Genomic DNA, 27,341 nt, shown 5'->3' on the forward strand with positions numbered 1-27,341 from the left:
AAGATGGAAATGGTTTCCCCTGAAATAATAACATTTAAATGTGATGAAAAAAGTTCCACAATTGAAATCAAGCAACAAGAATGCCATGAAACATATCATCTTGCTTTTAAATAAGCTCAACAAAGCTGGAAAACAGGTTGACAAAGCCATTTAAATTCTATGGTTGAACATTTTAAAAGGTAAACAGAAACATGTAAAAGGTGCATGCAATATTGCTTTGAAAAGAGCAAACAAAACATATTTGTGATAAAATATTGAACACATACAAAAGAAAATCCCTGATGCAAGCAGAAATTCAAGTATTTTACGTATACTCGTTTAATGTAAGCATATTTTTTTTACTAAAAGTGCATTATCTGACTTTAATATATAAACGTATACAAATGCCAAAAGTCTTGAACAATCTTTGGCTGAAGCATGTAAACCATTTGACCCAAGGTGGAGCATGTAAACAATTTCAGAAGGCGAAGGCTATCAGAGCGGCAGGAGATCCAGAGGGGGGGTCTACTGCAGGGTCCTCCGTGCAGAGGCCCGGGGCCTCTTCTGGGGGGGGCCGGCCGCCTCCTCCTCCTCTTCTCTGAGAGCTCGCCTCCCCGATGTTGATACCGGAGTCCGCTCTGAGGACACAAAGAAACACGAAGAGAGACTAACTAAAACTAGCCAATTAGCTCCTAGCTAGGCTACTACCCTTCTGCGGCGTGAAATCATCGTGTTAGCCGCTCACTTAGCTACTAGCAGTCTGTGTGTTTAACAATAACTGTGGTAGCCTCTTGCTCAGCCCCTAGGAGTTGAGAGTTTAAGATCACTGTTTAAGCCGCTAGCTTGGCTACTATCCGCCTGTGGTGTGAAATCATTGTATCAGCGGCGAGCTAGGCTACTAGCCGTCTGTGGTGTGAAATAATCGTTAAAGGCTAGTTTGGCTACTAGCCATCCGAGGTCTGTAATAATAGTTTTAGCCGCTAGTTTGACGACTAGCCTACCGAGCTGTGACTCAATCTCCGTCAACTTCCGTTTATTCTCATCCATAGCCTTGTTCATCTCCATATTCTCTGGTGATCGGAGTTTCTGGACGTGATCGTTCAGTTCTTCCTTGGCTTTCTTGCTGGCCTCAAAGGCTTCTAGGTATCCTTGTAGATCCCCTGAGATAACAGAGAAAACCATAGATTACAAAACACAGCAGCCCTTAAACGGCACGGATCAATTATACTACTGCACCGAATAACCGCCGTAGCTAGTGGACGTAGGTGACAACTATCTCATCCACCATAAAGATGGCATATTATACCACCAGGTGTGAGTGTGATTAGCCGTTACAAGCCGCTTTGAAAATCTGCCTCTTCTGACATCACAAGTGGGCGTGTCCACTTGTATGACGGATAGATGAGCAACGTTTGCTGCAGTCCACTGGATAGGCTGGTAGACTGATCCGTCCAGCACACATCTAGGTGGACACGCCCACTTGTGATGTCAGAAGAGACCGATTTTCAAAACGGCTTGTAACGGCTAATCACACTCACACCTGGTGCTATAATATGTCACCTTTAAAATTCACTTCAGGGATGACCGTTTTGTCTGCCCTCTACGTCTTGTGTTTCCCCCATGAAAGAGGAATGGAGCGGGTTCACTTCATGCGAGCTTTCATTCGTTACGACTCATCGTCTATTCTACACATCATAAGTATCGCCACACGTCGAAGCATTCGTCAACTTTGGTGGCCTCTGTAGGGAGAAGGGTTACCTATGTCGCTGCTGAGTGTGTGGTACAGGGCAGGAGGAGGGGCCCCGAACACCCGGCCCCGCAGGGCGCTGAGGGCCGGCGCTCGGTTCTGGGCGCCTCCAAACTTCCCCCTTGCGCCAATCCGCTCGCCCCGGCGGGTCAGGATGGTGGGGCAGGATCTGTTGCTCTGGACCACCTGTAGACCACAACCACACTCTCATGAGGAGACCACCGCGGTGTTACCGTACATTACACTGTCCTGAGGAGACCACCACGGTGTTACCGTACATTACACTGTCCTGAGGAGACCACCACGGTGTTACCGTACATTACACTGTCCTGAGGAGACCACCACGGTGTTACCGTACATTACACTGTCCTGAGGAGACCACCACGGTGTTACCGTACATTACACTGTCCTGAGGAGACCACCGCGGTGTTACCGTACATTACACTGTCCTGAGGAGACCACCACGGTGTTACCGTACATTACACTGTCCTGAGGAGACCACCGCGGTGTTGTACAGATGTTAATGTTATACATGCACGGTGATATCTACAGAACTATGTTATATGTAAGTACATTTATCTACAGAATTCATCTTAAATTTCTTCCAGTATATATATATATATACACACACACACACACACACACACACACATATATATATATACACATATATATATACATATATACCTGAATACACTGTTCCTGTAGGACTATATAATATATGTATATATCCATAGTTATACTTACACTCTTTCTGTAGGCGTTTCCAGCGTCCAGGTCATCAATGAGGATGGTGTCTCCCAGTAGATTCTTAAACACTGAGAGATTAACACAACCAACATGGACGTGTAGAAGTCACAATGGGTGACACACCAACACCTATTGCTATTAGAAATCTTCACCATTCAGAAGCAGGTCATTAGAGAGCAGGTAGGGTTAAACAGTACAGAGACAGGTCTTTAAGAAGAAGGTAGGGGTTAGACAGCCCAGAGACGGGTCATTCATGTGATTCATTTGATTTGGTCATCTGGCTTTCAAACAGACAGTCTCCATTTATTTCTAAGCAAAATGACGTCAGCCCAAGCCAGGGGCCACGTCGACCAGCCTACATACCTTGTTGTCTAAACTAAACTACCCTTCATATATAGCGGTCTAAAACTAAACATGGCCGTCACTTGTTCCCCAGCAGTGGAGTGATGCTTGATGTGTGCAGAGGTCCAACAGTATCACTGGTCCCAGGAGAGAATTACTCACAAACTAATGACGAACACACACACACACGCTCCCACGCACACCCCCTGGATCTGCGGTCCCCTATGTCTGGAAGTGTTTAGGGTCAGGAATGGGTTGAAGTGGCGAGAGGAAGCACCCCAACAAGAGTAAACACTGCTGCATTCTGGGTCCTCTGATGAAACGCGTTCTGGCATCGCTCAGTCAGGGGAGTTTGAATTACTGTATTAGAGCTCTGCCTTGTAACTTTGATCAAATGTCTATATATATCAGTGGAGGCTTCTCCAGTGAGGAGAGGGAGGAAGATCCTCCTTAACATTGTTGAGAATAAAAAATGTTTGTCCAGACAACTGTGATGAATTAATGCCCTTAAATATACAACTTTAATGCTTTTGTATTATGTAATGTTCGTTTCCCTCGGTAAAGGGACATTAGCACCCTCTATCGCCTATTGACAATTACTTCAGGGAGGACATTCCTCGCTCAGCCTCCCTTGACTCCCATTAATTTCCCCGAAAGTGTTGGCGGCCAGTGAATAACATTGGGTTCAATGGGAGAGGAGGAAAGTCCTCCTGAGTGCGTGTGACTAGCTAAGGGATCTGGATCCCGCCTACGTCTATTCACGAATAGGCCTGAGCCCTGGCTGCGCTATGAACCAATAAGCAGAAGCCCTGGCTGTGGAGGAGCAGCCCGGAGGGAGGGTTTATCCCCTCACCTCTAGGCTACGAGAACCAACGAACCCGCTCAGTCGTATTGCCTCGTTTCCACCGAGCGTTGCGCTACTGTTTGTTGCGGTACAGTGCGGCTCTGTTCGCTTATATTGGCGTTTCCGTAGCCCGCGAGTAGGATTGACTTGATCTATAAATGAATGTATTGTCCCTCAATCTTAATTGGCTTAACACCACGACCAACATTCTGAAACACCCATTAACATCCACATTTGCCTCAGACAATGTTAGGCTTACAGCCCATGTAAATATTTATGAAATAATGTTCTTGGTTCTTGATTGTTACTCTGACCGTTCTGTTTGATATATTGGAAAGGATGTTACTGAATGATTCAGAGCATGATGCATTTTAAATTTTCCCAAAACAATTGTAGCTGAAAATTAACATAGCCAAATTACAACCGATAGCTTCCGTCATTGATGGCCCAGATTTTTAGGCCTGATTCCTACTGCCCTTGTAGTCAAAGACATGCTGCCCACCAGTTTCAAAGTACAATGCCGCCACCCTGAAACAACTTGAGTCTCACATTCTATGCCACCATAGACCACTAAGGGTGCACTCACACTAGGCCATCTGGCCGTGGCCGTTTTCACACCTAACCGTGCTCAAATCTGCCAGTGTGAGTGTGGCCAGTCTGGCCAGATCAGGCCAATTTGGCCACTTGGGAGAGGTGTGCTAATACGGTACGGGCCGCTACGGTACAGATGCTAATGAGCAGACACGCGCACACGCACGGCTACGCAACCTCAGCTGGATGACGTGTAGTCAATGCGACGACCACGGACATAATAAAGGCGACAAGCCTTCTTTCCCGTTAAACGGTAAACATATATCCAAATAAGCAACAGACTCAGCAAAGTGCGAACTGTGTTCTCTGTGTTGTTGTCCATTGTTGTTAAAACTCTGACTGGCGGCAGACTTTATTATGGTCCATGCAGCGGACGCTTGGTGATGACGTGTTACTTACGACGTGATGACGTATGTACAAGAGCCTACCGTGGCCAGGCCACAGTTGCGACGGCCAACGGCCACGGCCAGATGGCCTAGTGTGAGTGCACCCTAACAGTGCAAGCAGGCCAGTGCAACCAAGCGTGCAGTCCTTCCTCCCTTAATTTAGAAACCACCAGCCGCCACTGATCCAGATCACCGAAACTCTCCTACGCAGAGGTGATGTTCATGCGATGTATTCATGTAGCTGATCACGATATAATAGCTTCCATAGTTAATCCTCAATGTCAGACTGTTGTGAAGCCTCTGGTGTGAAGCGACCCTTGGGTCAGGATGGGATGGTGAAGTCTGGGTTACACAGTACCTATCTTGCAACTCTCTGTGTCATTGGGGTAGATGAGCAGGTCCCGGGCGAACACCGGGTTCCCGGGAGGGGTAGGGGTACGACACCCCAAGTGTGGAAGAGGCCTGAAACAAACCCAGATGTTCACAGTCTGAACCCTCGATCTCTGCACAGCGCTCCCACGAGGTGGTACCGAGACATGGAGCCACGCTGCTTCTAGTGAAGTATGTTATGAATGAAACCGAGGAGCAGTAAACAGTAAAACAAATACTTTTATCGCTTTAAATATGCAATGAAAGTATTAATAAAAGACAACAGATTATCTTCTTTAAAATCGTGTTTAAACATTTCTGTTTGCCAAGGATAAAAAAATATCCATTAAAATCAAAGTTTTTATAGTCTTAGATCCCAAATCAGTTTGAAAATGTGTGTTAGTCTGCGGCATTATGAATGGTCCCAAAAGGCCTGTGGGCACAATTGAATAGACTTACCACCAATCAGAGCAAAGAAAGCTCTGCAGGCGATCTGTCTGGTCAGACACATATGCAGGAGCAGATAAAACAGTAGCTCGCAGTTTCGTCTGATTCCCAGGCAGAAAATTTAACAAATAAGGTATTTGCCACTGTTACGTATCTGCTTTTATTTACCATAACTATTTTAAATAAGCCTTTAATAAATGTATGTTGAATGTCTCAAAAAAAACAAACAAACATGCGTTTTAAGAGCCATTCTCCGTCATGATAATCTGTATATCTCCATCTCATAAATTCTCTTTAATATAACATTTATATATTGTACATAACCAATGTGATCTCCTATATGTTCATTTATGGTTAACGATAGAGAGTGTATCACGATAGAACACGTATTTGTGAAATCGATAAACAAAGACCCATTGATACAGGGCTATGTTTACTCCACCTAGACACAAGCCTGCACCGTGTAGTTAGGAGGGAGGGGCTAGCCACCTGTCAGTGGGGTTGACGTAGATGCTGTCCAGGGGCAGCACCTGCTGGGCTCCACCCGTCCTGTCGTACACCTGCCGCGCCGCCGCCGTAGTCACGGTGACCAGGCAGTCCATGTCCCCTTGGATGTGCCAGGAGATGACGCGGGCCAAGGCGTCGTCCTCCACCAGCGCCAGCTGACCCACCTGGAGGGGAGGAGGCGGAGCCATGAGCCCCCTCATGCTTTACAGTGGCAGCTAGATAGAGCACCTTTCTGGTGATTGTTCCCATGATGCATTGCGTTTCCCCTAAAGGTGAACCTAAGAATCACAGACTGAGCGACACCATAGAGAAGTCTTAATTCTTATGGTGATTACATTTTTTATGGTGGTGTTGCGAATAGGATTCAGTCTAGATAAGTGGTCCATCAACAGGAGCATTTAACAGAACCAGAGTTATTTAGAGTGGTGGTTAACATGACCAGGGTTAGTTGTCTGGTTAGTAGGTCAGTAGCCTCACCTTGCCCAGAACGTCGGGGGCTCCTCTGTAGGGGTCTGCGATGGCACAGGTTCTCCTGGGCTCTCCGCTGATCCTATTAAACTGGGCAATCTTCTCATTGAGGGCGGTCCCAACCTCGAGATCCTAGATGGGGATAAAATACACGTCCTGTCTCAATGGAAACCACTGGGTCCCAACCCCAAAAATACATTGGTAGTGTATGGAGCTGATGATGGATGGCTGTTGTATTGAGCTATCATATGGTTCTTGGCTGTTATATGGAGATTATTCATGCTATCATATGGAGCTAATAGACGCTTATATATTGAGCAAATATGTGCTATTATATAAAGATAATAGATTCAAATATATGGAGCTAAAACATGATTATATGGAGCTAATAGATGCTATTACAAAGCGCAAATACTAAGCTATTCCATATGGACATTACATGGAGGTGTCATGTGGGTGGTATGAAAGGAGATCTTACAGATTTCAGTTGTGTCACGTTGACCTTTCTCCTTGACAGCTCACTTTTAAGCTCCGTCACTTTCTTAGCGGCTTGCTGTTTTTTACCTTGACGACAACAACACTGTTCACTTATAGAAGAATGACAAACACTTTGGAGGCCCATTAGGGCTAAATGCAACACTATATACTCCTTCCAGACAGACTACCTCCTTGCACACTACATACATACATCACCATCACACAACGTCCACACACACACACCTTCAAGTACAATGATATTACACTTGCACTAACTAAACTAAAGGAAAACTTCATAAGGCCAGACGCACACACACACACACACACACACACACACACACACACACACACACACACACACACACACACACACACACACACACACACACACACACACACACACACACACACACACACACACACACACACACACACACACACACACACACACACAAAGCTATTTTGCACGTACAGGTGAGCTCCCTGCGCAGGTCCTCCAGGTTCTTGGAATATTCCTTGAATTTCTCCAGATCACCGCTGAGCCGGTCTTTCTTCCTGGCCAGCTCTGACATCAGTATCTGGTTTTCGGCATCTACACACAAGATGGACCAGCTGCTTACGGGAAAACCAAATGGCCTTGACAGCAATACAAATGCTAAAGATTAGTGGATCAAACCATTGTAGAAGCGGAAGGGGAGCAGGTAGGGAGCCAGAGTAATCCCTGGTCCTCTGATCTGGAACACCAGGACATACTTGGCACCGTCAATACCCGGGCTGTTCCTGTTGATAGACAGCTTCTACACACACACACACACACACAGACACGTTCATCAGTACTGGGAGGAACGCCAGCAGTAGGTCCCATCAAATGGGTCTTGGGAGGGGGGCGGGGCTACTCACGCTGACGTGGGCGGTTCCTTTGGTCAGCTGGAGATCGCTAGGGGCCTCCAGAGTAGGCAGCTCTTTATCTCGGTCCTCAGGGGATAGCTCCACCCTCACCTCCACCTGCCCGTCCACCTCCTGCCCCGCGGGGTTACCAAACCTGTCCTGGAAGCCCGCAAGAACCAAGGAAAGCCACTGAAAACTGGAGCGGTGCAACGTTGTGTTCTTACACAACGTTAAGAACACAGCAGATCAGCGGGAACATTTTAATTGTAGGTAGAAAGTCTGTTTACAAAGTTAAAGTTGTCAATATTGTTGGGAGTCAAATTAACTCAAAATGAGATGCAGATGAGTGAGTTTACAGTGCAGGGCTTGATGAGAGACTTTTCATTTCTTTCTGTTAACATGTTATCCATTCCTCATTGAAAGGCCTTACCACTCCCGACCAAGCGATTCACTCAGCCCAAGGCTAAGCTAAATGTTAAGCCAAGGACTTAATGTCAGGCTAAAGGCTCGGCTAAAAGGTAGGCCAAACGCTAAGCCATGTGTTAGGCTGAACGCTGCAGCAGGTGGACCCACCCTGATCCTCAGGCTCAGGTCCTTCACCAGGACTCTGCTGTCTGGCGCCTCGACGTTGGAGACGATCGGGGTGGTGGGCTGGCTGTCAGGGGCCAGCTTGATCGGTTCGTTGGCCACCACGTCTAGCACATACTGAGGAGGCGGAGGGTCAGGAAGAGGAGTCAAGTCAAGCCAATTGTATTTGCATAGCCCTTTATCACAGTTACAGTCCCAATTAGCTTCAAGGTCATATATTGATGACACCCCTAAACCCTGCATGAAAAAGGAAGAAACCTCTCTCTCTACATCTGGATGGCAAGGTGTGCAACGGGTGTCATCGTTGACATACACAATTGTACATTTTAAGTAAAATTGTAACCATTGGATTTGTGTTGTCCATGGTGAGGCAATGAGCATGTGTTCTGATTGCTGACATCCACTCCAAAGCAGATGTTGAAGAAGTGATTTCACTACGCGAGGAACGTTCATATGTCGTTCACACCTATGTGATCTGCAATTTTCTATTGACCTCTTCCAAACCATTTATTCGGATTATTAGTTACCTCTATCCTGCATTAAACACCTATTGCCTGGTGCCTAGGGCTGGGCGATTAATCAAATTTCAATCTCGATTTTAGCGTGAAACGATCACAAAGCTAATATAATGTAGTTTTCGATTTTTTTTTTTTTTTTTATATTAAATGTTTTATAGCTGGATACATATCTGTACATTATTTTAGATTTGAATATTTTTCTTTCCAAAGTTCTCAGTTGCATCTTACAACTGAGAACATTACACAAGTAACATTATGTTTTCAAACTCAAAAATAATAGTTTGAATAATCGTGATTTCAATAATGACCAAAATAATCGTGATTATGATTTTTTTCCCATAATTGAGCAGCGTTACTGGTGCCTATTGGTTAGATGTATATCGGTATGTCAAAGTGTTTTCCCTTCATTAGGCTTAGTGTTACAGGTTGTGCTATAATGTGTCCAGTGAAGCCCTTTGAGACCATAGCTGTGATGAACCCTAACCCTAGGCTTGACTCTGTAATGTTGAACTGACCTGCTTGCTCTTAAGTATAGTCCTTCCTGACGTCAAGGAGAACTGGAGGCTGTACTTCCCTGTCTGCTCGGCTCCAGGCTTATCCCTGAAACCAATGTCATACATCAGTACCCAAGGATGCACAGACCTTACGGACAGGAAGACAGGAACAGGAAGAAGTATTCATGGGTGTGTTACCTGAAGTAAAAGTGAAAGTCGTCCTCCTCGTTCTCCAGAGGTTTACTGCACTTGAATTGGATGGCCTGGCAGGCAGGAACCAGAAGGTAAAAGAACACGCATATAGTGAGTGGTGGTGTGGAGGGTGGAGTAGGAACGGGGTGGAGGAGATGGTGGAGAAGGAGTTGGTTGTAAGGGTGGTGGTTGGGATTGGGGAAGTGGGGATGGAGGTGTCGGTTGGGGGGTGATGGAGTGGATGACGCGGTGTTGGTGATGTGGGTGGTGGTGGAGTGGGTGGTAATGCTGGTTGTGATGCGGTGGAGGTGGTGATGGAGGTGGTGATGGAGGGTTAGTCTGGGTGGTGGTGGTGATGGAGTTGGTGGCGTTGCTTGTGGCGTTAGTGATGATATGGCGGTTCTGCAGGTGTGGTGTGAGTGGTGACGGAGGTGTTTGGGGTGGTGAGGAAGGTTTTGAGTCTGTGGTGGTGATGTGCAGGAGTTGGTGATGGGGTGCGAGGTGGTGGTGGAGGTGTGAGGTGGTGATGGGGTGTGAGGTGGTGATGGGGTCAGAGGAGGGGATGGAGGTGTGAGGTGGTGGTGGAGGTGTGAGGTGGTGATGGGGTGTGAGGTGGTGATGGGGTCAGAGGAGGGGATGGAGGTGTGAGGTGGTGGTGGAGGTGTGAGGTGATGATGGGGTCGGAGGTGCTGATGGAGGTGTGAGGTGGGGGTGGAGGTGTGAGGCGTAACCTACCCCGCTAGGAGGGGTGGGGAGGCTGGTGGTTTCTATTCTCCATAACATCATGGAGAGAGCTGCAGGGTTCACGTTCCTGATGGGACCGCCCTCTTCTGACAGCACACTCACCGAGAACACTGCACGCACACACACACTTTTTATAATCCTGAATGCTATTAATAATAATAATAATAATGGATTTAATTTATATAGGGCTTTTCTAAACACTCAAAGACGCTTTACAGGGAACCACCACCAGTGTGTTGCACCCACAGCCAATTATACAGGATGATTAGGGGGCCAGATTGAAGGAGCCTGGTTGGGCCAGGACACCGGGGTAACCCTTAATATTTGCGATAAGTTCCCTGGGATCTTTTATGACCTCAGTGAGTCAGGAAACTCGGTTTTACGTCTCCTCTGAACGACGGCGCCTTCCACCGTACAGGGTTCCCGTTACTCTACTGGGGCATCGGGATTGATGTTAAGGCCAGAGGGAAGAGTGCCACCTACTGGCTGCCACCCGACACCACCTGGTATTCCCAGGCGGTCTCCCATCCAAGTACCAACCAGGCCCGACCATGCTTCAGACGAGATCGGGCGCGTCCATGGTGGTAAGGCCATATTATTAATCACAATAGTTATAAATAACAAGTTTGTTTGTTTAAATGTTTTTGCACGGGAATACAAATGCATATTTTACCTCTGTCGCACCGTAACACTGGATTCTCGCCAACCAAAAATGTAAAATGTATAATTGGAAGACAATGTCCTTAAAGTACCAAAACAGCAGGTTGGCATAACCTCCACGTGGACATGGCATTCATCTGCTAACTCTGCTAGCACAGCTAATACCAGCTAACACTGGTAATATGCTAACACTGGTAAAATGCTATCACGGCTAAACCTTAACAGTCTCACCAGGGAGGGCTTCGCCTGCTGGACAGATAGTGTTGGTGTCGTAGTCAACCACGAGTCTAGCTGGTTTGCTGGGGTCCAGGACCACGGTTAACTGGATCGAAGGGCCAGGGATGGGCCTTTGGTTGAACAGACCTCGGAACTCCAGACTGAACTCCCCCCTGGAACCAAAACGTACGAGGTCAGCATGTTAGCACAGGAGCTAGCTGAGAGCTAAACATTAGCACTACGACTACAGTACTATGTTGGACAGGTATTCATACAGTACTTCTAAAGGACTCTGACAACTGCAGTAGTAATACAGTACTCACTTCGGTCCGGCAATGCGCTCGACGGAAAATGAGGCCTTGCCCTCCCGGTCCACGGGTTTGGACATCACAGGACACTTCACCTGCAGGGACACGCCCACTTCAGAATCACCTCAGCTAGGGGGTTTCAGGTCAGGACCAAAAAGATCTATTCTGATGCATTTGTGGATCAGATGTGTGCTCAGTTAACTTTTTCTTAACCCATTTGTTTTGATTCCTTTAAAAAAGAAAATTTGCGGAGAAGTTGGACCGGTTAAGTCATTTTATCTCCCTTCGTTGTTTTTGTTGTTTTAATCATCCGTTGTTGTTTGGGGAGATGGTTGCAATATGAATAAAATAATGTTGATGATTATTGATTGGCGTCTTGTGACCTTTGACCTGACCTCAAGGGAGGGGGAGGAGGAGGTGAGCGCCACCACCACCCTCTTGTCGGGGGAGGGGTTCCCCCACGCATCACACAGCTGGATCAGGAAGGGGGACGGGATGCCCTGCCCGTTGAACACCTGGAGGGGCTGGACAGGTAGACAGACAGGTAGGCAGACAGATAGACGTGTAGGCAGACAGGTAGACAGAGATAGACAGGTAGACAGACAGGTAGGCCGACAGGTAGGCAGACAGGTAGGCAGACAGGTAGGCAGACAGGTAGTCAGAGAGGTAGGCCAACAGGTAGACAGGTAGACAGACAGGTAGGCAGACAGGTAGGCCGACAGGTAGGCAGACAGGTATGCCAACAGGTAGACAGACAGGTAGGCAGACAGGTAAACAGGTAGTCAGAGAGGTAGGCCAACAGGCAGACAGACAGGTAGACGGAAAGATAGACAAACAGGTAGACAGACATCTTGTCATTGGTTTAAGTTCACTTTTTTGCATAAATGCAAAGCTGGGTAGTGTGTGGCCACTTGTTAACTAGTAATTTACTAGCTCACATGACTAGCAAACAAGATGGCACGTTACCAGTTGCGATCCGCTGAGCAGCTGTAGCGTGGCGGGGGGTCCGGCGGTCAGCGTGACCTTGACCCGACCCGTGAACGTCCTGAGGGTAAAGGTCAGCTCCCGGGGTCCGGGTTGACCGGGACTGAACCTCACGCCTCTCACCACCACGTCCTTACTGCTCTCCTGGTCACACACAGCAACACATCAACTAGGACTGACTACCCCAGGAACAATTAACCCACCAAAGACTTACTAACCCAGGACTTACCTGCCAATGACTAACATACCCTGAACTAACAAACCCAGGACTCACTAAACCAACTAGGACTAACTCACCTATCCTGGACTAACTGACCAACCCCCTACTAACTAACTCACACAGGACTAACTGTCCCAGGATTTACCAATTCACCCAGGACTAACTGAACCACCATGGACTAACTAACCTACCCAGGATTAACTAACCATGGACTGACTAACTAACCCTAATCCAATTACCAGTATTCCCTTTTTTGGAAGGCAATAGTCAAGTAGTTCATGAACTAATCAGAGGCAACCTGATTATTATCATGTTAGCCTGACCTGGTCTGGTTGGTCCTGAAGGTTTACTCTAACTTCCTGAGGCGTGTTTGTTTGTTTGGTACCTGAGACTTACTTCATTCTAAGTCTAGGAGAGGTGTGTTTAATTGGTACCAAAGGTTAACAGTTACCCCATGCAGTGTCAACAATTTGGCATTTTGTCATTTCACCTGCCAGAATCAAAAATATCATTAAGCCAATGATCTATTTTAAGATGTAACCCAAATTTCTCTTTTCCTCCAAATAGTCTAAATGATCTACCAGTGAAGGTGCGTTTGTTTGACGTCTAAAGGTTACGATAAAATCTAGTGAGGGGGCATTTGTTTGACGGCTAAAAGGTTACTTATATAGTCCATTGAGGGTGCGTTTCTTTGACGTCTAAAGGTTACTATAAAGTCCAGTGAGGGGGCATTTGTTTGACGTCTAAAAAGTTACTTATATAGTCCATTGAGGGTGCGTTTGTTTGACGTCCAAAGGTTACTATAAAGTCCAGTGAGGGTGTGTTTGTACAACGTTCAGACCTGCCACAATACGGTCAGGGAGTTGGAGTCCAGTTCTACCCCCTCGACCTTGATGGCATCCACACACTGTGGGGTCAGCTTCTGGGTCACGTTCCCGTGCTGATCCAGCAGCTGCAGATCTACGGGACATAGCACTTGATTCAGTAATCTAGTCATTTTTCATTTAGGTTCATATGAGCAGTATTGAATATTGATTATTTCATCTCTTGATGTTTACGCAGGGCATACTTCAGAGAAATAATTGTCAATCATTGTTTGTTTTTCTAAATTAATTCGTGCCAAATTTGGTTTACAGTTATTACAGGTTGTGTACACAGACTTGGATATAAGAAGTGCTTATAAGAACAAGAAAGAATTTAGAAATGTACAGAGCAGTTTGCCTCTGATTTGTCACAGATGGTGAACATGTCGTTAGGTGTGGTTGCTACTCACGGATGTCCCCAGGTAGGACTTCTCCCATCATCACTGAGGAGTGCTCCAGCGTGACTTTGAGCTGAGATGGGACGTCCGGACACGGCCTGCGAAACATCAGACCCCTGCACGTTCAACACACTCCACATCTCCACGAAGGATATGCTATCAAAATGTGTGTGTTTCGCAGAGACAAAAAGGCAGTTTGCAACCAAATGTAAGAGAGGTGCATTGGACTTATAGGTAAAGTGAGGGAAGGAGGTGAGGTTCTGCCACTACGGTGAAGTCGGTTAGGGGAGGAGGTGAGGGAAGGAGGAGAGGGTCTTACACTAGGATGAAGGAGGCGTCCACCGAGGCTCTTTGGTCCTTGTAGGAGATCTGAAAGAAGGGTTTGTTCTTCACCTGTGTGGGGACCTGGATGGAGGGAAGCTTTCCTCTGGCCAGGTCCTCCAAGTTCACCTCCGCCAACCAGTTCACCTGCCACACGACCACGGGAAAAATCCAAGATCTCACCCACTTGTGCCCAAACTTTTTTGGTAAGTCAACACACTGGACATCTTTGACTACGGTTACTTCTTACAAACATTGTTTCAACCCAACCAACATCGGCCAATGGTATCAATGTTTATGTATGATATAGGGGTGTAACGGTACACTGAAGTCACGGTTCGGTTCATACCTCGGTTCAGACATCACGGTTCGGTACGAGTTCGGTACAATGAAGGGAAAAGAAAAAACAAAAATGCAGAAGGCAATTCTTTTTTATTGTCTCAGGTTGTACCACCTAGTGTCATACAGTCTCTCCCCTGAGCTAGCTGCAGCAGCATGAACTGGGTAATCTAAGATGTAAACAACAAGCTCCCCACATCACCTCCAGACTCCATCCGTAACTTGTAAACAAAATAAGACAATCTGTTATAAAACTGAAATTCCTTTCTTATTTATGAAACGGCAAAGTACACAGAATTTGCGAATTTCCACCGGAGGGTGCGGGTCGGTTCGGTGCGGCTTGGTGGAGTAGTGAAGGTGCGGTTCGGCGCAGCTCAGTTACGGCTCACGTTTCCACCGCCGACATTACCCTTGGGGGGGTAAACTGGATAGCGATAGCCGCGGCAGCTACGTTAGCATTGTGACCTCATAGCAGCCCGACATAGTGTAGCCTCCTAATAAATCCAAGGAAAAACAAGAATGCGCACAATGAGCAAAGATCAACCATGTAGGACGTCCAAGAAGGAAGGCAAACTTTTGTGCGACATTTTCTTCAATAAACTAAGCTTTCTCCGTTGTCGAGAAATACCTTGCTGATAATGTGATTGTTTATTATCCCCCTGTCGCACGGAAGTGCGATTCTGTCGACCAATCAACGGACTGCGTGCATAGCTCGAACTTGCCGTCACCCTTTCAGGCGTCTCAGTTGTCCCGGAGGATCGCGGATCTAACATTAGTTCGGCATTACATGAATTAATTCGCACGCCAGTTTTATTTTATACCGTGTATTCTCTGTGTAAATCCATGCACCGAACCGTGACGTCTGTACCGATTCGGTTCAATACGAATACATGTATCGTTACTACATACACCCCTATATGTAAGTGAACATATACGCATTGCTTAATTGATAAGTAGTAGAAGTCCAATAAGTGATTAGTAGTGGTTCACTAAGTTATTAATAGTAGTTCACTGTAATCTACAAATCATCAGACATTTGTCTTAGACTGGCCACTTTAGGAATACATTTATTCAAATTCCCTTCCAATAGCTTCTTCCAATTGTTTCTCTTGGTGCAACTCTGCCCCTATGACGCTTTTGGGACCTAAACCCTGACCTTCATGCTGCGGGCGGTGTGCTGGTCGAGGGGCAGAAGTCGCTGTCCCTCGTCGTAGAGCTGGTAGTGGAGGTTCTCCAGCAGGTCCCCGGCCTTCCACTCCACCTGCTCCTCGTTCCTCAGCACCGCGTCCAGTCCCCCAGCGTCCTGGAAGTACACCTCCAGCCTGCTCACCCGCGTGCCGGGCACCACAATCAGCTCCTTCCACACCGCGCTCACCTGCTTCTGGCTCTGGGAACACCGCCCGCAAGAACCACAAGCATATCGATTATTAAAGGGGACCTACTATGCTTTTCGACTTTTATGACCTATAAACGTTGTTATACTGATTGATAGTCATGTTTAACCATACACGAAAAACAATGTAGATTTTCGGGAAACTCTCCCTCTCATCTGGGCTCTTTCAGGCTTCTCTCTCAACGCTCGGTTTCGTCCTTCTCCGCCCCCTCGCCCCCCTCCTGCCAGCCCAACTCCGTTGTGATTGGTTACCTTCCTTGAAGCGCACGTGGGCAGATTTGACCAGGCATATGGGGGCGCGGCAGGAGTGCCTCTACGTAGATGATTTCCCGGAAATGTGAACAAGTGAATCGCAAACGTTGTCCGAGTGTTTAGCGCTCTGCACAGCCACCCCAGACCGTCAGCAGGGAATACGTCGAAATGCAATTGTACGTCATTATTTGACACTTTAGTATGGTTAAACATGACTATCAATCATTATAACAACGTTTATAGGTCATAAAAGTCGAAAAAGCATAATAGGTCCCCTTTAAGGAAACACTTAACTCAACACTAGTCAACTGTTTTGGAATAACTTATCTTGATTGTCCTTGATTTTAAGCAGTACGGTGGTGGTTTGATTACAATGCGCCTTTATTAACAAACTCTACTAAAATCAGGCCATTTACTACTTAGATGTCTCAAGTCTACATGGGGGCGAGATACCTGCTTCTTAATGACATGCCTCTTCAATTCAATTTAGGTCGCTTTGGATAAAAGTGCCAAACTATTATAATGTTAATATTGACTAAATGTGTAAGATACATAAAACTGTGAGTAACCAAACACATGACAGCATCATAGCTTACCGGCAGGTCAAACTTAGCCTTGACAACCCTTTGCTGTTCGTTCAGGTTCCTCGCAGTGATTGGCTTAGTGATCAGTTGCCCCGCCCCCGTGGTACTGCAGTCCACAGAAATGGGTGTGTGCTGTGGCACCTGGGGATCACAAGGGGAGGAGGTTCAGAGAAACTAGCATGTAGTTCATCCAACGGCCTTAAGGTGGTTTACGGTAGAGACTAGCATGTAGTTCCTCTAACGGCCTCTAGGTGGTTCAAGGTAGAGACTAGCATGTAGTTCCTTTAACGGCCCCTAGGTGGTTCACGGTAGAGACTAGCATGTCGTTCCTTTAATGGCCTTACAGTAGTAACTGTTTGAACAGAATATCTATATATGACACTGAAAACTGTATGAATAATAGAACATGTCTTTATATTAAAGAGGTAACTGTATGACAATAAAATATGTATATATATTACAGTGAGAACAGAATGTTTTGGCTGCATTTGTATTTGACAGATATTGGAGTAACTAGACTTCCCAGGAATGTGATTCTCTCCTTTCAGTAAGAGTCAGTGTTCATTATTATTTATGACATTCAATACTTGCCAATAAATATTGGCCAGACTTTTATGATAATGTAGTCGATTGCTATTTGTGTGTTAAAGTGCCTCAGTCTGTGTCTATCTTAAATAACTAGGTAGTAATCTCAACTAGTGACAAAGAAGAGCAACACCAGAACACGGTTTCCCTCCTCAGGATGCACAACAGACTAACTTCCTAACCACGGAATCCTTCTGCGTTACGAAAGCGAGGCCTCTCTTTACTTTATGAGCTTAGAGAGTTGGATGCATAATGTTTCACTAGCACAGCAATTCCTCCCCCAGCTGCACTGAACCTTGGCCACGGAGAGCACTGAAATCTCTGTGGCCCGTCCAAGTATGAGCTCAGACCCCTTCTCTACGAGGAGCTCTGGCCGGACGGTCCGAATGTGATCCTTCTCAGGGAAACTGTTCGTGAGTCCTCAACACGAGGGCTGTGTATGACGCAACGCACTGGGACTTGGTTCTAGTACACTGACAAGCATGCTATCTGCCTGTGGTAGGTCACCAGTAGACCTTGACCACCAATAGAATAGACTTGAATACAAGTCACACTAGACAACCAGTACACTTGACTGAATTATTTATTGTCGGCAAAAGAGTAATTTTGCGTCTCGAGCAATAGAGAAGATTAGCACATAACAGCAACAGTGCACTGATGTGGTCCCATCAAAACATTTGTATTAATCCGGCAGATCAGTGTAGGAAGAAGGATAGGCTAGAGGGGTCAGCGTGTTCAGTCTGCAGCCATAAAGATTCTGCCTATCATCAGCATGTTCACAGCCTACCTGAAGGCATCTTATAGCAAGACGGCCCCTGCTCCTTAATGACCTGTCTCTGTACTGTCTAACCCCTACCTGCTCCTTAATGACCTGTCTCTGTACTGTCTAACCCCTACCTGCTCCTTAATGACCTGTCTCTGTACTGTCTAACCCCTATCTGCTCCTTAATGACCTGTCTCTGTACTGTCTAACCCCTACCTGCTCCTTAATGACCTGTCTCTGTACTGTCTAACCCCTACCTGCTCCTTAATGACCTGTCTCTGTACTGTCTAACCCCAACCTGCTCCTTAATGACCTGTCTCTGTACTGTCTAACCCCTACCTGCTCCTTAATGACCTGTCTCTGTACTGTCTAACCCCTATCTGCTCCTTAATGACCCGTCTCTGTACTGTCTAACCCCTATCTGCTCCTTAATGACCTGTCTCTGTACTGTCTAACCCCTACCTGCTCCTTAATGACCTGTCTCTGTACTGTCTAACCCCTACCTGCTCCTTAATGACCTGTCTCTGTACTGTCTAACCCCAACCTGCTCCTTAATGACCTGTCTCTGTACTGTCTAACCCCTACCTGCTCCTTAATGACCTGTCTCTGTACTGTCTAACCCCTATCTGCTCCTTAATGACCCGTCTCTGTACTGTCTAACCCCTACCTGCTCCTTAATGACCTGTCTCTGTACTGTCTAACCCCTACCTGCTCCTTAATGACCTGTCTCTGTACTGTCTAACCCCGACCTGCTCCTTAATGACCTGTCTCTGTACTGTCTAACCCCTACCTGCTCCTTAATGACCTGTCTCTGTACTGTCTAACCCAGACCTGCTCCTTAATGACCTGTCTCTGTACTGTCTAACCCAGACCTGCTCCTTAATGACCTGTCTCTGTACTGTCTAACCCCTACCTGCTCCTTACTGACCTGTCTCTGTACTGTCTAACCCCTACCTGCTCCTTAATGACCTGTCTCTGTACTGTCTAGCCCCGACCTGCTCCTTAATGACCCGTCTCTGTACTGTCTAGCCCCGACCTGCTCCTTAATGACCTGTCTCTGTACTGTCTAGCCCCGACCTGCTCCTTAATGACCTGTCTCTGTACTGTCTTAACCCCTACCTGCTCCTTAATGACCTGTCTCTGTACTGTCTAACCCCTACCTGTTCCTTAATGACCTGTCTCTGTACTGTCTAGCCCCGACCTGCTCCTTAATGACCTGTCTCTGTACTGTCTAACCCCTACCTGCTCCTTAATGACCTGTCTCTGTACTGTCTTAACCCTACCTGCTCCTTAATGACCTGTCTCTGTACTGTCTTAACCCTACCTGCTCCTGAATGACCCGTCTCTGTACTGTCTTAACCCTACCTGCTCCTTAATGACCTGTCTCTGTACTGTCTTAACCCTACCTGCTCCTGAATGACCCGTCTCTGTACTGTCTAACCCCGACCTGCTCCTTAATGACCTGTCTCTGTACTGTCTAACCCCTACCTGCTCCTGAATGACCCGTCTCTGTACTTTCCAACCACTAACTGCTCCTTGATTGCATGGATCCAAATCCACTGTAAGTTACTGTAATTCAGTTACCAATGACATACAGTACATTTAACTGTAAGTCATGGGTAAAAGCGAGCGGTACATGAATGAACACTATGGCCACCAGTAGGGTGCAACTAGGCGCCCTACCCGGCAGTAGATGACCAGTTTGGGCTGGGCCGTGATGTTCCCCGCCTCATCGAGGACCTTGATGTTGAAGGTCATAGGGTTTCCATTCTCCACAGTGAAGGTTTCCTTTTCCGATGTGACGTCGAGTGAGTGCGGATCACCTGGGGGAAACAAACAGGAACCCCTGAATAATAATGTTGACCGCAACTGATTCACAACGAGGCCTTGTTTCCATTTAGAAACACACAAACAAACAGTCAGCATGGAGGATTATTGGTGCTTCTGATGTCATTCTTCAGTATTTGAGTTAGTGTGCCATCAAATGAAAAAGCACAGCCCACTTTGCCAACATCTGGGAGTTGTCTGCAGGCCTCCCAGGGTCCGTCCCCGCCTCCATAAATATCATGTTTATTTTCACATAAAAAAATCCCCCTCCCACCCCGCAGCCCCCAAGCTGGGAGGGCTTTTTGATTATCATTACGACAACAATTTGGCACCCCCCATAACTCCTAGCCAGCGATAGAAAGGACGTTATCCTGTATCTGCACTCTTGGTGAATTCACATTTCTGTACTGATCCCAGGAGGGAATCTCTCTGTTACTAATTAAAAATAAAATAAAATAAAAAGACGGTGAGGTCATCATAATGACCACTCAGATGGACGGGGTGGTGGGAATGTCATACCAGGAAGTAGGCAGATCTTGATGGTCTGTGAGCTGGACTCCAGGCCCGGCAGCACCACATTCAGGTCCCGGGCCTGAGGGGCGAGACCACTCACGTTAGGAAGGAAAACCAACACTGCCACTTTGAGGAAACCATGACAACTGGTGGGGAGATGGAACGCAGAACTAAAAAAATATTGCATTGAGTTGTCATGGTTTCCAAAAGTCTACCCAACAAACCAACACGGCCACGAGGTGAATAACGTTGTGTGATCAAAAGCCACGTGAGAGTGTGTGTGTTGTGGGTCCCTACCTTGCAGTGGTAGTTGGGAACACTGCCGCTCACTTTGACCCCCTGAATGGTGAACTGGGTCCCGCTGGAGCTGGTTGTCTCATAACTCACGATCAGATTGCTGGACAATGAAGCACAGAACATCTGGATGAATATACTGGAGGGCGGTGCTTCGTCTGGCACACATCATCTCCTTCATGCCACAGGATGATGGCTGAGGTTGGACACAAGGAAACGGCGCTCGTCCCAGAGAAAGAACTCCAGGGAATGACCACACTAAACTCCCAGCATTACAGTGTCAGATGAGTCTGGAGGTGGATGACCACACTAACCTCCCAGTGTTACAGTGTCAGATGAGTCTGGTGGATGACCACACTAAACTCCCAGCATTACAGTGTCGGATGAGTCTGGAGTATGACCGCACCAAACTCCCAGCGTTACAGTGTCAGATGAGTCTGGAGGTGGATGACCACCCTAAACTCCCAGTGTTACAGTGTCAGATGAGTCTGGAGGTGGATGACCACTCTAAACTCCCAGTGTTACAGTGTCAGATGAGTCCGGAGGTGGATGACCACCCTAAACTCCCAGTGTTACGGTGTCAGATGAGTCTGGAGGTGGATGACCGCACTAAACTCCCAGTGTTACAGTGTCAGATGAGTCCGGAGGTGGATGACCACCCTAAACTCCCAGTGTTACAGTGTCAGATGAGTCCGGAGGTGGATGACTACCCTAAACTCCCAGTGTTGCAGTGTCAGATGAGTCTGGAGGTGGATGACCACCCTAAACTCCCAGTGTTACAGTGTCAGATGAGTCTGGAGGTGGATGACCACCCTAAACTCCCAGTGTTACAGTGTCAGATGAGTCTGGAGGTGGATGACCACCCTAAACTCCCAGTGTTACAGTGTCAGATGAGTCTGGAGGTGGATGACCGCACTAAACTCCCAGTGTTACAGTGTCAGATGAGTCTGGAGGTGGATGACCACCCTAAACTCCCAGTGTTACGGTGTCAGATGAGTCTGGAGGTGGATGACCGCACTAAACTCCCAGTGTTACAGTGTCAGACGAGTCTGGAGGATGACCGCACCAAACTCCCACCTATGTTTCATGAATAAATTGTAAGTACTGGTCAATATACACAGCAGGGTAAAACAACCATAGGAACAACACAGACAAAAACACCAACCAAACCCATATTTATACTGCCCATTGCACTGTTCTCTGTGGCCGCAGCATTGACCAGCATTGATTTTGGCGGCCATACCACCATGACCACGCCCGATCTCGGAAGCTAAGCATGGTCGGACCTGGTTAGTACTTGGATGGGAGACCGCCTGGGAATACCAGGTGCTGTAAGTGGTGTTGGGTGGTAGCCAATAGGTGGCCCACTTCCCTCTGTCCTTAACATCAATCCCGATGCCCCAGGGCAGTGACGGGGACACTGTGCTGTGGAAGGCGCCGTCTTTCGGAGGAGACGTAAAACCGAGGTCCTGACTCATGACGCACTGAGGTCATAAAAGATCCCAGGGCACTTATCGCAAAGAGTAGGGGTTTCCCCGGTGTTCTGGCCTAACCAGGCTCATTCAATCTGGCCCCCCAATCATCCTCCTGTATAATTGGCTGACTCATTAATTCCCACACACGTTCTGGAGCCGACTGGCTGCCGGGGGGGGGGGGGGGGGGGGGGATTTTGCGATTGCTCATTTAACAATGAAATAATAATAAAACTAATAGTGTATAATAATAGCGGAGTGAGACGAGGAGGCCTGACGGGGGCGGGCGGGGGGGGGGGTAGTGTATACCCGCGCACCATTGGCATGTATGCACGCTTGTCTGTTTGCGTGTGCGAACGAGAATGACAGGGAGAAAGAGAGTTAGGCGGAGATGAAAGAAGTGAACGATATTTATATTTAAAAAAAATCACACATAAAAAAAAAGAAAGGTAAAAGCTGAATAAATGTGTGGCTCTCGTGTTGTTTCTCTGGCGCTGCGCCACACATTGGTCTATGTATGGGAAACACTGGTCATTGAAAAGCGCTACACACAATAAATGAATTATTATTATTATTATTAATTATTATTATTATTGGTCCCATTGGAGAAGACGACCAGCAGAGGGCGTACGGACTCTGTTCCCCTTCATTAGTCCCCTCACTACCATTGCATGCCTCCCTGTACACCATTTACATCAGTGTCACACACACACACACACACACACACACACACCGGCATGAGAGCTCTGGGGCGAGGAGTGGAGGGGCCGGGGCCGGGTGATCAAAGGCGTCCAGCAGCGTCAGAACCATGTCGTAGGCCACGCCCACTCGGAGGGTGGAGGGAAACGCTTCCACCACGAAACGCTCCGCCTTGCCCTCTAAGAGAGAAGAGAGAAGAGAGAAGAGAGAGAGAGAGTCAGTCACAGGAAGAATTACAGCATGAACAAGCATGACAGCAAGTGCACCCAGAGGACCAGTGGAAGGGGGAGGAGTTCTGCTGAGGGGGCTCAGCTCGGCCCTGAGGAAGATGAAGATACAGATGAAGGTTAAGACATGGGAACCTCCTGACCTGTGATGGTGAGCTTGAGCTGGTGGCTGGGGAGCGTTTTCCCCCCAAACATCTTGGTGTCGTTCAGCATGGTATTCAGCTCCAGGGTGTACTGCCCAAGCTTGGTCAGGGTCTCTGTACCGGGGGGGGGGGGGGGGGACATCGCCATGGTGAAACATAAAGGACGTCACCATGGTGACGGACCCATGAACAATAGTTGTGTCTTCAAGCTGTTTAAAGGATCCCTACTGCACCACTAGGCGTGAGGTTGATCAGCCCAGTATCCACCTTCTGGTGACCATATGACGGCTCAATCAGTCTATGAGCCTACCCCGTGGACTGTACCGCATGATGGTGGGGGGACACTTTCAGCACCAGGGGTGCTAAAAGGGAGCTAGAAGCTAAAAGTCTATAGACGAGAGCAGACGTACCCATTGCCTTGAACCAGAAGGACCATTTGGGTGAATGCTGGGCAGTGTGGGTTTGGATCACCTGGGCTCCGTTAGGACCTGTCAAAAACAGCAATGGCACATGCAAATATAGGAAATACACAAGCTGGTCTAATATTCCCAGCAGGAGAACACCTTTTTCGAACGGCGAATGTGTTGATACACAGAAAAGGTGCAGCATCGTAGCATCTCACCATGACAGACCAATCGCAGCTCCATCACCAGTTTCCTTGCTCCCTGGTTGGACTGCGGCATCCTGGCGATTTCCTCTCCCTTCTTGTTCAAGATGGACACCTTCAGCGGCCCTGGAGGGGACATCACGCGGTAGTACCGTGCATAGGCGGGGATGGAGGATAGCGTGGTGTTGGGGTGTTCCAAGCCCAAATGTACTGGGTTTGATGCCGACTGCCTGCAGTCTACCTGTAGGCATCCGCAAGCAAGATGCCCCCTAGTACCGGGTACACACTGCGGTGTCATTTACAAACCCTTGCTTTTTGGCCTTAATCAATCAGTGGACAGCCAAACGAATGGAGGAGCTACCATGTTCGTCAGAGGACGAGGGGGTCTGTACCTAATCGGGCGCCTGCGTGCATCACTGCATTTTCAGACAATGCGTTCCCTTCAGGCCAAACCAATTGGAGCTTGTCTGGCATCCTGGAACCATAGAACAGAGCAGACAAGACGATGGGGGGAAAAGGTTATCAGTAGGCACTTCTCTCTGTAAATAACGACATGTACTACTTAGAAACCCCTAGTTCCTGTGGATCTCTACAAGCAGAATAACACTGCCAGGGTAACAACTTTAGGATAAAAGCTTCCTTTATGCTGCATTTAATTATGATTACTACTATGTCTCTAATGAGCTGTCTAGCCTAGCTGGCCGGAGTGTTGTCTATGATGATTAATAGTAACGAAGTATTACGGCCCGATTCCACCGGACGCGTTACGGCCGCGTTACTCAATCAATCAAAGGGTCTCAGAGGGTCGGCAACATGGACGACGAGAGACTCATTGTCGAAGTTCAGCAACATGAAGTCATTGATGTACCAAATCATCCTTTTTATAAGGACAATCGCCGGAAGGACAAAGCGTGGCATTTAATTACAGTAGTTTTGGGAGTGGGAGGTGAGTACATCAGGTTTAGGATTCTCGCGTGATCTCGTGATCTCGTGTGAATGCGGCTGGCTCGCAAGGCAGCACTCCGCTGCCATAACGCGCCCGGTGGAAATGCACGCAGGGCAGAAGTCGCAGCCGTTCCGTGCCGCAGCCGCAACGCGGCCATAACGCGTCCGGTGAAATCCCGGCGTTAGCAAGCCAACCCTCTCACTTGACCAGCATGTTGTCCTTATGTATTAATACTACAGTAAACACTCACTTGTTCATCTCAGTGTCAATGAATTTCTGGATGCTAGCATTGGTGGCGGTTCTGTCGATCTTGGATATGAGGAAGGTCCTGCACTCGTCGTAAACCTCTTTGGGTTCCTGCAGAGACGAACACACCATGACAGAGCTCAGTGACCGCTTGAGGCTCCCATCGGCGGGAAAATGACTCGACCCTGCCCCTTGCACTTAGTGACCAAACGAGACCTGGGATGTTTCCGCTGCCTTATCCTCCCCTATGGAGATGTCTGCCAGAGGAGCCGAGGGCATCACATTCTGTCAATGATTTTTTAACAAAATGAAGAAGCACACCTTTTTAGTTGTTACCATTTTGAAGGTGCTGTAGGTAACTGAGTTTGATCTGATTCTAGTGGACAGCTCTTGCCTCTGTAAGAGTATTTTAGACTGCTTATTTATTATCACTCTTCCCTGATTGGTTTTTGGGAATCTTTCCTTTTCTGTCAATGAAAGGTGCGCCGAATGCAACACTTTTTTTCTTTACTTTTCTGCTCTTAAATCTTACCTACAGCACATTTAAGGTGTCATTATCTTTGTGTCATTCTCCCTCAGAAATGTATCTTTGTGTCTCAGACTCAAACTCATGTCTTGTCTTGTTCGCGTGTTGTTTTACATGTCAAGCGTGAAAAGTGCTTTACGAACAGAGTCTGCTTGAAGTTTGTCCATTTAGTGTTTCCTCACCAGGGAGATCTCCACCTTCCCATTGGTGGCGTAGATGTCACTGTCATGGTCCCCGTAGAGCAGGAACTGAACGATGGAACCGTACAAGATTGGCTGGGTCCTAAGGGACTTGACCTATCAGGAAGACACCAAGGACACGTGGTTATGCGTGAGAAGACTCCTATTTTCCTTAATATAAAACTGAAGGTGTGAAGACTCTCCCCTTTATACGGTCACACAGCATTGTGATCGTCTTTTTGGAGTACACATCCCACTTTTTCCAATGCTTTACTGTACGGACAGCGATTTACAATGTTTCTCTTTCTTCTGAAAAATGTACCTATTGTAAGTCGCTTTGGATAAAAGCGTCTGCTAAATGAACTAAATTAAAATATTCCTTTCTATTAAGTTGTTTGACTTTGTTCTTATTGTTGTTACTTTTTTACCACGCCTCAATACAATTTTGGCGACATGTTGACAATAAAGAAAGTTGAACGTGACTCGGACCAGCTGTCCCGTTTTGAAGGTCTTGTTGTCCCACTCTATGGAGGAAAAGGTGGCCCAGGGGTACTGCATCTTCTTGGTCGGCATCTCAGGCCGGGTAATGGTTTCCTTGAAGCCCACAAAGTGAACCTGCTTGTCCAGGCGCTCGTGGCAGCCGGTCAGCCACTGGCTGAACTCCCGCTTGATCTGAACCCGCTGCTCCTGAACACAGAGACAGAGACCCCCCATCAACACACGCCAAACCATTTGTCTGTGGTCAGTCTTTTTCATTGTATGCAGTTACTAACGCTTCAATTCCTATTACTACTTCCCGCTATGGCACCTAAATAACCTGTGTGTGAGATCAATAGATTACCATGTTATCTTACCATAAGTGAATTGTATGCTATATTTTATATTTAAAATGTCCTCCGATTTGTCGAAACCCGGCCGGCTGGGTTGGGTTTTAACAAAATGCAACAACAAAACAATTCCTCTGTTGGTCCCATGCAGCAGTGTTTGTAGGCCAAAACAACCACTGTTGACGACGGAAAATGGTAATCATTTTGAATTGACGGACAAAGCGTGGCACGGTGGCCCCTTACCTGTCCGTTGACGATGCGTGTGAAGATGGTGTCGCTCTTCTGCAGCTGCAGCTCCAGGTCGATGAAGGTCAGCTTGTTGGTGCTGACCTGGAAGCGGTCGTTTGCAAACAGGACCCCAGACAAGCGGCTGTAGCACTCCAGGGGCACGGGGGAGTGTTTACCGGGCCGCTTGCACCACTCAAACCTGCAGAAAACACCAAGGAAACACAGTTATTATGCGTCTTGGTGTTTAAAGTACCAATAACGACAGTTATAACTATCTAAAATAACAAGAAACCACAGTTATAACTATCTGAAGTACCAAGAAACCACAGTTATAACTATTTAAACTACCAGAAAACCATTATAGCTATCTAAAATACCAAGAAAAAAAAG

General features: G+C 47.2%; 1 protein-coding gene and 1 pseudogene across 4 annotated transcripts in view; one reads left to right on the forward strand and one right to left on the reverse strand.

The window, feature by feature from the left end:
• Positions 1-90: 90 nt before the first annotated feature.
• Positions 91-27,341, reverse strand: part of smchd1 (structural maintenance of chromosomes flexible hinge domain containing 1) — a 35,206-nt gene continuing 7,955 nt past the window's right edge. For 3 of the 4 annotated variants that reach the window (XM_060045625.1, XM_060045629.1, XM_060045628.1), the window contains 37 exons: positions 26,967-27,150; positions 26,386-26,583; positions 25,900-26,013; positions 25,408-25,476; positions 25,196-25,302; positions 24,392-24,474; positions 24,015-24,125; positions 23,803-23,880; positions 23,393-23,506; positions 23,057-23,201; positions 20,855-20,954; positions 20,564-20,636; positions 19,901-20,040; positions 16,882-17,010; positions 15,797-16,027; positions 14,300-14,448; positions 13,993-14,078; positions 13,561-13,679; positions 12,482-12,643; positions 11,911-12,039; positions 11,531-11,610; positions 11,223-11,380; positions 10,323-10,441; positions 9,594-9,658; positions 9,417-9,501; positions 8,369-8,500; positions 7,808-7,954; positions 7,584-7,704; positions 7,380-7,499; positions 6,909-6,994; positions 6,440-6,562; positions 5,945-6,126; positions 4,998-5,101; positions 2,474-2,544; positions 1,738-1,912; positions 981-1,139; positions 91-617 (listed from right to left, as the gene is read on the reverse strand). In XM_060045625.1, coding sequence (XP_059901608.1) covers positions 505-617; positions 981-1,139; positions 1,738-1,912; positions 2,474-2,544; positions 4,998-5,101; positions 5,945-6,126; positions 6,440-6,562; positions 6,909-6,994; positions 7,380-7,499; positions 7,584-7,704; positions 7,808-7,954; positions 8,369-8,500; positions 9,417-9,501; positions 9,594-9,658; positions 10,323-10,441; positions 11,223-11,380; positions 11,531-11,610; positions 11,911-12,039; positions 12,482-12,643; positions 13,561-13,679; positions 13,993-14,078; positions 14,300-14,448; positions 15,797-16,027; positions 16,882-17,010; positions 19,901-20,040; positions 20,564-20,636; positions 20,855-20,954; positions 23,057-23,201; positions 23,393-23,506; positions 23,803-23,880; positions 24,015-24,125; positions 24,392-24,474; positions 25,196-25,302; positions 25,408-25,476; positions 25,900-26,013; positions 26,386-26,583; positions 26,967-27,150 — 4,561 coding nt within the window. In that variant the 3' untranslated portion in view covers positions 91-504. The remainder of the gene's footprint in view (positions 618-980; positions 1,140-1,737; positions 1,913-2,473; positions 2,545-4,997; positions 5,102-5,944; positions 6,127-6,439; positions 6,563-6,908; positions 6,995-7,379; positions 7,500-7,583; positions 7,705-7,807; positions 7,955-8,368; positions 8,501-9,416; positions 9,502-9,593; positions 9,659-10,322; positions 10,442-11,222; positions 11,381-11,530; positions 11,611-11,910; positions 12,040-12,481; positions 12,644-13,560; positions 13,680-13,992; positions 14,079-14,299; positions 14,449-15,796; positions 16,028-16,881; positions 17,011-19,900; positions 20,041-20,563; positions 20,637-20,854; positions 20,955-23,056; positions 23,202-23,392; positions 23,507-23,802; positions 23,881-24,014; positions 24,126-24,391; positions 24,475-25,195; positions 25,303-25,407; positions 25,477-25,899; positions 26,014-26,385; positions 26,584-26,966; positions 27,151-27,341) is intronic. The other variant, XM_060045627.1, reaches the window with a different exon arrangement.
• Positions 22,081-22,189, forward strand: LOC132453015 (5S ribosomal RNA; annotated as a pseudogene).

Source organism: Gadus macrocephalus, chromosome 23, assembly GCF_031168955.1.
Source record: "Gadus macrocephalus chromosome 23, ASM3116895v1".
Classification (NCBI taxonomy): domain Eukaryota; kingdom Metazoa; phylum Chordata; class Actinopteri; order Gadiformes; family Gadidae; genus Gadus; species Gadus macrocephalus.